Source organism: Mandrillus leucophaeus, unplaced genomic scaffold, assembly GCF_000951045.1.
Source record: "Mandrillus leucophaeus isolate KB7577 unplaced genomic scaffold, Mleu.le_1.0 Scaffold286, whole genome shotgun sequence".
Lineage (NCBI taxonomy): Eukaryota > Metazoa > Chordata > Mammalia > Primates > Cercopithecidae > Mandrillus > Mandrillus leucophaeus.
The window spans coordinates 224,808-235,685 of record NW_012102987.1 but is presented as its reverse complement, the minus strand read 5'-3'; the positions used below and the strand labels follow the sequence as shown (position 1 = coordinate 235,685).

General features: G+C 49.0%; 1 protein-coding gene across 1 annotated transcript in view; it reads right to left on the bottom strand.

The window, feature by feature from the left end:
• SLMO1 (slowmo homolog 1 (Drosophila)) overlaps window positions 1-10,878 on the bottom strand; it is a 53,414-nt gene that overhangs the window by 35,039 nt on the left and 7,497 nt on the right. The window contains exon 3 of the mRNA XM_011985549.1: window positions 2,161-2,299. Within this exon, the coding sequence (XP_011840939.1) occupies window positions 2,161-2,299 (139 nt within the window). The remainder of the gene's footprint in view (window positions 1-2,160; window positions 2,300-10,878) is intronic.

Genomic DNA, 10,878 nt, shown 5'->3' with positions numbered 1-10,878 from the left:
AGGAGTTTGAGACCAGCCTGGCCAACATGGTGAAACCCCATCTCCTACTAAAAATACAAAAATTGGCCGGATGTGGTGGTGCATGCCTGTAATCCCAGCTACTCGGGAGGCTGAGGCACGAGAATCGCTTGAACCCGGAAGGCGGAGGTTGCAGTGAGCCAAGATCACGCCACTGCACTCCAGCCTGGATGACGCAGCGAGACTCTGTCTCAAAAAAAAAAAAAGAAGAGAGAGAGACAGGGTCTCACTCTGTCACCCAGGCTGGAGTGCAGTGGTGTGATCATAGCTCACTGCAGCCTCAACCTCCAGGCCTCAAGTGATCCTCTCTCCTCAGCCTCCCAAGTAGCTGAGACCACAGGCACTATGCCCGGTTAATAAAAACCAAATGTATTGTAGAGACAGGGTCTTGCTATGTTGCCCAGGCTGGCATTGAACTCCTGGGCTCAAGCAGTTCTCCTGCCTTGGCCTCCCAAAGTGCTGGGACTACAGGTGACAGCCACGGTGCTAGCCAGACAACTGTTTTTTGAATGAATGGGAATGACTTGCTCCTACTGCCTTTTTATTATTTTTTCCTTTGGAGGATTTTCCAGTAAAAACAAGAAGACCTGCCAGACAAATTCTAAAAGAACTGTACCACTTCCACCTGGCTTTTGAGAAGAGAATGGGCAGTGTGGGGACAGGCAGAGGTGTCGTTCCAACCCGGGCTGCATAATAATGGATAACCCGAGGAGTCCTGGCAAGCGCTGGTGCTTGGAAGCAGCCGTAGGGACTTTCCTTCAACTGGACTGCAGTGTGGCCTGGGCATTAGGCTTTGAGAAGCTCCCTGGGGATTCCAGAGTGCAGTGAAGCTTGGAAACCAGGGAGTAGAGGGAGTAGGGGCAGGCAGGGAGGCCAGGCAAGAAGCTGTTGCCCTAGATAGGAAAGACATGGGCACCTGCCCAGAGCAGTAGGACAAAACCTGCTCAGAATTAAGGTGCTTATAGTCAACAGGGTTCAAGGAGAAGGAAAAGAAGCACACCCCACCCCCTTTCCTCTTTGTCTGTCACCTGCTCCTCTCCAGCACCCCTCCACTTATGGGGTCTGGCAGGTTGGCTTGCTGTGTCCCTCTCCATGCCCTTGCCACCTTGTGCCATAATTCTGGGTGATATCAATATCCTCAAGAATGACCTACCCAGAGGGCTGTGGTCCCTGGGCCTTCCTATTTTTTTTTTTTTTTTTTTTTTTTAAAGATGGAGCCTCACTCTGTCACCCAGGCTGGAGTGCAGTGGCACGATCTCGGCTCACTGCAACCTCCACCTCCCAGGTTCAAGTGATTCTCTGCCTCAGCCTCCTGAGTAGCGGGGATTACGGGTGCCCAACACCACGCACAGCTAATTTTTATATTTTTAGTAGAGAGGGAGTTTCACCATGTTGGCCAAGATGGTCTTGAACTCCTGACCTCAGGTGATCCGCTCACCTTGGCCTCCCAAAGCTGGGATTACAGGCGTGAGCCACTGCGCCTGGCCCTTTTTTTTTTTTTTTTTTTTGAGACGGAGTTTCACTCCTATTGCCCAGGCTGGAGTACAATGGCACGATCTTGGCTCTTGCTCACATTTTGAACTCTTTCACCTCAAAAATCTCAAACTCCAGTATCCCACTCTGAGGACCTTCTTCCTCCCTAACAGAACCTTGACTTTGTGGTGGTACCCATCTCATACTCAGTGCCTCAGGGAAGCCGCCCCCTTGCTGCAAGGCTGCCTTGTGGTCTGAGGGTCTGAGGTTCATTTAGGAGCCTTCATGTGACCCAGCACAGGCCTGGGAGACAGGAGGGTGTCTGCTGAGAGACTGCCAGGAAAAAGGCCCTTGGTCCAAAGCACAAGTTTTTTTCATTGGTTAGCTTCTGGAACTAGTGTGGCCATCTCAATGCCAACAGGAGGGTAAAAGTCACCAGCAAGAAAGAAAATGTAAAGCCAGGCATGGTGGCTCATGCCTGTAATCCCAGCACTTTGGGAGGCTGAGACGGGCGGATTACCTGGGACCAGGAGTTTGAGACCAACCTAGGCAACATGGCGAAACCCCATCTCTACTAAAAATACAAAAATTTAGCCAGGAGTGGTGGCAGGCGCCTGTAATCCCAGCTACTGGGCCTCGATGGGCGGGGCGCTTTTGGGTGCCGCCCACCCAGTCTGGTGGCCGGGCAGGCTGCGGCGGCTAAAAATAGCTCTGCCGGCGCGGCTGTGGCGCAGCCCGAGACCTGCGCTGCTACCCGGAGGTTCACGGTGCGCGCTTGCTGCAGATGCGGCGGGCGTAGGAGGCGACGCTCAAGAAAAAAAGAAGATGAAAGAAGGAAAGGAAAGCGATGAGACAAAGAAAAGAAAGAGGCCGGGCGCGGTGGCTCAAGCCTGTAATCCCAGCACTTTGGGAGGCCAAGACGGGCGGATCACGAGGTCAGGAGATCGAGACCATCCTGGCTAACATGGTGAAACCCCGTCTCTACTAAAAATACAAAAAACTAGCCGGGCGAGGTGGCGGGCACCTGTAGTCCCAGCTACTCCGGAGGCTGAGCCAGGAGAATGGCGTAAACCCGGGAGGTGGAGCTTGCAGTGAGCTGAGATCCGGCCACTGCACTCCAGCCCGGGCTACAGAGCAAGACTCCGTCTCAAAAAAAAAAAAAAAAGAAAAGAAAGAGAGAAAGAAAGGAAGAAAGAGAGAAACAGTAAAGAAACAGTTCTCAAGGACACAGCCAGCCACTCCCTCATAGGCTGCCCTGGCTGCCACAACAAAATTCCACAGACTGGGCAGCTTAAACCCATTTATGCCTAGCGTTCCATTATCGGAACGCTAAGCATGTGGGAGCTATTTATATCCTACTGCTCAAAGTAATTGCCAAGGTCTGATAGCAAAAATTCAAAAAATTGCAACTTCAGGCATAAATGGGTTTAAACATCAATCAGTTCTCAGGGTGCTGGAGGCTGAGGAGATCAAGGCCCTGGTGGATTTGGTGTTTGGTGAGGGCTGGCTTCCTGGTTCTTAGATGGTGTTTTCTTGCTGCGTTCTCACGTGGCAGAAGGGGTGAGGGAGCTCCCTGGGGTCCCCTTTTTTTTATAAGGGCAGTCATCCTGTTCATGGGCTTCACCCTCACGACCTGATCACCTCCCAAAGGTACCATCTCTGAATACCATCACACTGGAAGTTAGGCTTCGACGTATGAATTTGAGGAACACAAACATTCAGTCTAGAGTAACTCAGCCCACCAGAGACCCTCCTTAGCTTTGGTCGTGGTTCTTTATTATAAATGTTGAATTGTTGAATCCCATCTGAATGTACATGTATCTTTAAGCCTTCACTGGTCCCCCACACTCTGAGCACTGCCTCCAGTCCTTCCCTCTTTGCCACTTCACTCAAGTGGTACCTTCTCTTTAACCTCACAGCCACCCCCAGCCCCCAAACACTCCGTTAGCTCCTATTCCCAGCCCTCGTATCCTGCCCATCCCACCTGTCCTGCACCTCATCAGGGCTAATCTGAGCTGCTCCTGCTCTGGTCTTTCCATTCTCTCCCTCCGTGCTGCAGTCGGCCCTCTCTGGTAGGAGCCCAAATGACTCTGTGCTGCTGGAGAAAAGGCACGATCTTATTTGTTTTATCCAGGTCCCCTACGGGTAATACATTCATCCTTGGTCATCACCCTCCCCCATCCTGGACCATGCTCCCCACAACTCCTTGTCAGTTCCCGGCCCCTCTCTCTCTGGGCTGATGACTTTGCTTCTTGCCACGTAGAGAAAATTAATCCAAAAGTGTGATCTCTATTGCCTTTGGGCCCTTTGGTTAGATACGGTGGAGCTGCATGTTGGTTTGTGCTGGTTAAGGGCACAGGATCTGGAGCGGGGCTGCTGGGGCCCACACTGGGTCACCACTCATTCATGGCCTTGGATGGCCCACAAGTGGTCGTGAGTACTGACGCGGTGTCAGACACAGGGCAAATATCCCGTCTGCAGGAGATGCTGTCACAGTCTGGACCCAGGCCAAGCTCCCCACTGCCCTCTGTCCTCAGATGACGCCGACTTCACCAACTCTTCGCGGTGCCGGGGTTGGGGGGATCTGCTCTGCCAGTCTTCTCTACTCAAATTTCGGTTTCTTCCACCCTGCATTCCACCCTGGATTATAAATATGGCCAAGTCTTTTAACTTAAAAAAAAGAAAGAAAGAAAGAAAACTCCCCTCCCAGCCCTTGCTTCTGTCTGTGGTTCCCCAAAGGAGTTACACCATTTCCGTTGTTTCACCCACCTGGACCCTGCCCACCCCAAACAAACCCGGTGGGGATTGCCTGGGCTTTGTGAGAAACAAAGGAGCAATCCCCAATCGCCAACCACTCCAATAGAAAAAGATGTACTGTTTTTAAGTAAATAGTAAGTGGAGCCATGCCCTTTGTTAGAGGGGCGCTCCTGCAGAGACGGACCTGGCCCACCCCTCAGCCCTTGCGGAGAGTTAGCGGCAGGGCGGCGCATGCGCTCTGGACAGCAGGCCCAGAAAGGCCCTCTAGGCAGGCATGGGGTGTGCGGGCGGCCAGGTGTCACACGGGTCTGACTCAGCGACGCCCAGCAGTCCCTTTGTTGTTGTTTTAGTTTTCTAGTTTCTGTAGAACTGGAAAGATGCCACCCAGAAGGGCGGGTGGCCACCTGTTGGCTGGCGGAACAGCACCAGGATGCACCTGTTCCTTTGGACCCCGGCTGGGCCTCTCAGGCAGGGAAATCAGAACTGTGTCTTGTCACCAGCAGGTGTGGGAACTAGGAGTGAAGACTTCCAGGAAATGGAGAATTTTGAAGAAAAATTCATCCCTAGCCTTTATCTCTTAAGGCTACGATGCCTCTTCTCCATTTCTTTGGCTTGAGAACCACAGTCATCTGCCTGGTTGCAAAAGCCCATTTTCACAAGGCAAAGGATGGATTACTCTCGCCATCCTAGCAGTTTATGCTGGCAAATGCCAACCCGTGCAGAGAAGCACTGGGAGTCTGTCTTCCAGGCTGCTCCACCTCCTGTCATGTCCTGCAGTTGTTCCCCTCACTTCCCATTCTAGTCATTCAAAAGAATGGTCCATACCTGCTCTCTCCAGCTTGCTGTTGTCCCACTTAGTTCTTCTGCGACGTGCTATAATGGGCTCCTGAAACTTGACTCCTTAATAAGGTCGTCAGTAACCATCAAACGTGCCACTCCGGTGGGTACTGTTCAGTCCTTATCTTTCTGGACCTCTCTACGCACTTGAACTCAGGTGACTCTTCCTGAAACTCCACTCCCGTGGCTTCCGTGACACTCCCTTTCACTGCCTCCTTTGCACACTCTACTTATCCTCCATTTTTCTGTTCCTCTCACTCAACACCTCTCTTTCTGAGTGAACTCATTGAGTTTCACAGTTTCCACTGATTCCCTAACTAACATCTCTATCTCAGATTTCTACCCAGGCTTCATTCCCACACATCCAGCTACTTGCAGGCATTTCCCTAGGCAGCTAGCAGAGTCTTCCTTCCTCAGCCTCTTCCACAAATCTTTCAGGTCGGTGGCATCACTTAGGCACCCCAGGCTGGAGAAGAGGGAGTGACTGCTCACTCCTTACAGCCAACCAATCCTCAGGTCCTCTGAAATTTACCTCTTACAGATTGTTTTGGTTCATTCCCTTGTCTACATCCTTTAAGAGGCAATAGGGGCCGGGCACAGTGGCTCATGCCTGTAATCCCAGCACTTTCAGAGGCCAAGGAGGATGGATTGCCTGAGGTCAGGAGTTCAAGACCAGCCTAGCTAATATGGTGAAACCTGTCTCTACTAAAAATATAAAAATTAGCCAGGCATGGTGGGGCATGTCTGCAGTCCCAGCTATTTCGGAGGCTGAGGCAGGAGAATTGTTTGAACGTGGGAGGCTGAGATTGTAGTGAGCTGAGACCATGCCATTGCACTCCAGCCTGGGTGACAGAGCAAGACTCTGTCTCGAAAAACAAAACAAAACAAAACAAAGGCTGGTCACGGTGGCTCACTCCTGTAATCCCAGCACTTTGGGAGGCTGAGGCGGGCAGATGACGAGGTCAGGAGTTTAAGGACAGCCTGACCAACATGGTGAAACCCCATCTCTACTAAAAATACAAAAAAATTAGCGGGGCATGGTGGCACGTGCCTGTAATCCCAGCTACTTGAGAGGCTGAGGCAGGAGAATCACTTCAACCCAGGAGGAGGAGGTTGCAGTGAGCGGAGACCGTGCCTGGCAACAGAGCGAGACTCCGTCTCAAAAAAAAGAAGCAATAGGATTTAATAGTTAAAGACATGGGTTTGGAAAGGAACAAACCTGGGTTCCAGTCCTGGTTCCCCTTCTACAAGTCACTTAATCTCGCTAAATGTCAACATCATTCATGAAGTGGGAATACTAGTAGCACTACCTGGTGGGACTTGTGAGAATGAAATGAGAACATGTGTGAAGTCCTTAGCACAGTGATGCGAAGCAGTGCACCATATGAGCGAGCTCCTCTCAGGTTGCTGTTGTATGACCAGCCCTACTGTGCGGCCCTTTCAGGTCTGGCTCTGGCTCACTCCTCTGGAAGACTTTAACAGCCAGGCAGTTGGGACTTGCCCCTTGGGGCTTCCTCTGCTGGCACGCCCTCCCTGCCTCATGATGCCCGCCTGGGTGCCTGTCACGCCCCTCCATCATCCTGCAGTCCTCCTGCTGCCTCCATTGACACCCAGCGCATTGGTTCCTCATTACTGCACTTATGTTTGTGTTTCTCCCACTAGATTAAAGATGCAGCTTTCTAGGCTCCCCCATACCTTTCGAATGGGCATTTCTGGGGTGAAAACCAGAAACAATACATATTAATGAGCAGCCCAGGCAATTACAATGCTCCCTAAAGTTTAGAAAGTAGTTCTGCATAGACTCTGAGCTCCTCAAGGATGAGACCTGAGCCTCCTTCATCTTTGTGTACCCAGGGTCTAACCCAGGTGGTGGCAAACAGTAGTCACTTGAACATTGCTTGTTCAGTGAGTCAAGGGTGACTCCTAGGGGTTGTAAACTAGCTATTGTAAACATGGCTTGGCCATGGGGCGGCGGGGGCTCCATCTAGTGTAATTACTGACAGAGCCGTCTAGTCTAGTGTGTTTCGAGCTGTATCCGGGAAGCCCTATGACCTTATTGACCAGCTCGGGGGTAAACTGAAGAGTTTTTCAAGCAGTGGTCCTACATTTTTCTTGCATATATTCAGATTCTATACACTGAAATTCCATGTCAAATTTTTTTTTTTTTTGAGACGGAGTCTGGCTCTGTCGCCCAGGCTGGAGTGCAGTGGCCGGATCTCGGCTCATTGCAAGCTCTGCCTCCTGGGTTTATGCCATTCTCCTGCCTCAGCCTCCCGAGTAGCTGGGACTACAGGCGCCCACCACCTCACCCGGCTAGTTTTTTTTTTGTATTTTTTAGTAGAGACGGGGTTTCACCGTGTTCACCAGGATGGTCTCGATCTCCTGACCTCGTGATCCGCCCGTCTCGGCCTCCCAAAGTGCTGGGATTACAGGCTTGAGCCACCGCGCCCGGCCCAAATTTTCATTTTTATAAAAGACTGCTGCTAAAAATAAATAAGTTTGAAAACTGCTGTATCAGAAAGTTTGTTTTAACTTAGAGAGAAAACCATTCTCCCAATAGGTAAGAAGATTCTGAGGGGATGTTTCCCATTTGTCATAGGTATTTGCCTCATCTATTACCCCAGGACTATAACAAAACTCAGGCTGTAGTGTTTCGCTGATCCGTAAATACAATGGTAGTGAAGATCTTATTTACAGAGACTTCAGCCTGCCACGGTGTCACAGCAAGGTGCAGAAGTAGCTACCTGCTAGTGCCTAGCTACCTGCCAGCACCTAGCTATTCTAAGAACTTATAGAATATTACTGGAATCCAAGGACATGATCTCTTACTAAATTCACAACCACCTTGAGACTCAAATGGACAAGATGTACCAGAGTATTATGAAAATAGAGCAGGACGGGCATGTGGCTCATCCCTATAATCACAGTGCTTTGGGAAGCTGAGGGAGGAGAATAGCTTGAGGCCAGGAGTTTGACACCAGCTTGGACAGCATAGCCAGATCTCATTTCTAAATTTTTTTTTTTTTTTCTTTAGACGAAGTCTCACTCTGTCGCCGGGCTGGACTGCAGAAGTGTGATCTTGGCTCACTGCAGCCTCTGCCTCCCGGGTTCAAGCAATTCTCCTGCCTCAGCCTCCTGAGTAGATGGGACTATAGGTGCCCACCACCACACCCAACTAATTCTTGTATTATTTTAGTAGAGACGGAGTTTCACCATGTTGGCCAGGAAGGTCTCAATCTCTTGACCTCAGGTGATTCTCCCACCTCGGCCTCCCAAAGTGTTGGGATTACAGGTGCGAGCCACTGCCCCGGCCAAAAGAAAATTTTTTAAAATAGAACAATTAGCTGGGTGTGGTGCTGTGAGCATGTTGTCCCAGATACTCAGGAGTCTGAGGTGGGAGGACCACTTGAGCCCAGGAGTTCAAGGTTATGGTGAGCTATGATCACACCACTGCACTGCAACCTGGGCAACAAGTGAGACCCTGTCTCTGAAAAAACAGAGCACATCCCTTTTAGTTTGTGTGGTATGTGTCTTCTTTTCAACACCTACATAGAATTGCTGAGGTAAGGTGAGACGTGGTAGCTCACACCTGTAATCCCAGCACTTTGGGAGGCTGAGGCGTGTGGATCACCTGAGGTCAGTTTGAGAGCAGCCTGGCCAACATGGTGAAACCCCGTCTCTAATAAAAATACAAAAAATTAGCCGGTGTGGTGGCGGGCACCTGTAGTCCCAGCTACTTGGGAGGCTGGGGCAGGAGAATCACTTGAATCCAGGAAGCAGAGGTTACAGTGAGCCAAGACTGCACCACTGCACTCTAGCCTGGGCAACAGGCTCAAAAAAAAAAAAAAAAAAAAAATTGCTGAAGTCAGTCTTTTCAATACACATTTTACATTCTCCTCCTTACTTCTATTTCTGGGCACTTTAATTCTATCCGATCTAGCTTACAGAGCTTCTCACTAGGCTCCTCACAAACCATTTCCTTCTCAGCTTTAAAATGCCTTCTCACATAATGCCTTCTGGGATTGTGGTACTGTACTCAAAAGATGGCTTATACAAGGAGTTTGGTGTACCAAAGCAATCATCACATTTTTTTACAAGAAGATACAATTGGGAAACATCTAGAAACTTTATGATTTGAGTATACTATTGTGGTCAACACTTCTAGAAAAATATTTGATCACTACCAAGTAAAAGGGTGATAAAGAATCTTCTAAATGTTCTGCAATTGTCATTCATGCAACATGCATTGGTAGCACCCTGGCATCGGTGACATAATTCATGGTCTTATTCATTATCATCTAGAAGACAGCAACTGGACATTGTGTCTTTTCTATTCCTTTACCTGAGGCCAGTTGCCAGGAATAGTAGCACAAACCAAGAACACAACTGGAAAAGATTATGTCAGCTTCACTTTACAGAAAACACAGCATTAGGTTGTTCGTGGAGATGAACTACGAAGAATAGAAAAATTATTTTTTGAAAAATCCAGACCAGCCTTGTGAACACATTTGAAGGTTTTTTGGAAATGCATGGCGTTGTCTAGGGATTCATGGGGCTCTCCTGACGCCTAGTGGGCAACCATATACAGTGCAACTCTGGGTGAGCGAGCTCAAGCCCTAGCCATAAAACACACATTATTTTCTAAAAAATACTGTTTACCAAGCAATCTCTCTGCTAGGAAACCATCCTCTGAATGGACGCTGGCACATGTGTATATATGCATGTACCAGTAAGAATACTTGGCTGGGTGCGTGGGCTCATGCCTGTAATCTCAGCACTTTAGGAGGCCAAGACGGGAGGATCACTTGAAGCCAGGAGTTCGAGACCAGCCTCAGAAGTATAGTGAAACTCTGCCACAAAAAAATTTAAAAATTAGCCAGCTGTGGTGGTGCAGGCCTGTAGTCACAGCTATTTGGAAAGTTGAGGCTTGAGCCTGGGAGCTCAAGGCTGTGGTGAGCTATGATCGTGCCACTGCACTCCAGTCTGGATGACAAAGCAAGACCCTGTCTCAGAAAAAAAGCTCACGGTGGCTTCTGAAATAAAAAGAAATGAGAAGTAGTCTAAATGACGCTTGGTGAGAAAACTATTAAAACTTTACAAGAGAATACAATAGAGCTTATTAATGACTGGGGGGGAACTATATGTTATTAACATATAAAAATATATGTTAAGCAAAAGAAAAAATCAAGGTGCATAAAGTACACATTCATTCATGTAAACATAAGTTTTTTTGTTTGTTTGTTTGTTTTACGACAGAGTCTCGCTCTGTCACCCAGGCTGGAGTACAGGGCACCATCTTGGCTCACTGCAACCTCTGCCTCCTGGTTCAAGCAATTCTCATGCCTCAGCCTCCCTTGTAGCTGGGACTACAAGCACATGCTACCATGCCCAGCTAATTTTTTGTATTTTTAGTAGAGGTTGAGTTTTTACCATGTTGGCCAGGCTGGTTTCAAACTCCTGGCCTCAAGCAATTCACCAGCCTTGGCTTCCCAAAGTGCTGGGATTACAGACATCAGCTACCACACCTGGCCTAAAAGTTAGTTTTATATGCTTGCAAATACATATAAAATGTATGGACACACACACACAAAAAAAACTACCTAGAAAGTTACCTTTAAAGGCTGGGCATGGTGGCTCATACCTATAATCCCAACACTTTGAGAGGCCAAAGCAGGTGGATCACCTGAGGTCAGAAGTTAGAGACCAGTCTGGCCAACATAGTGAAACACTAAAAATACAAAAATTAGCCAGCCATGGTGGCAGGTGCCTGTAATCTCAGCTACTTGGGAGGCC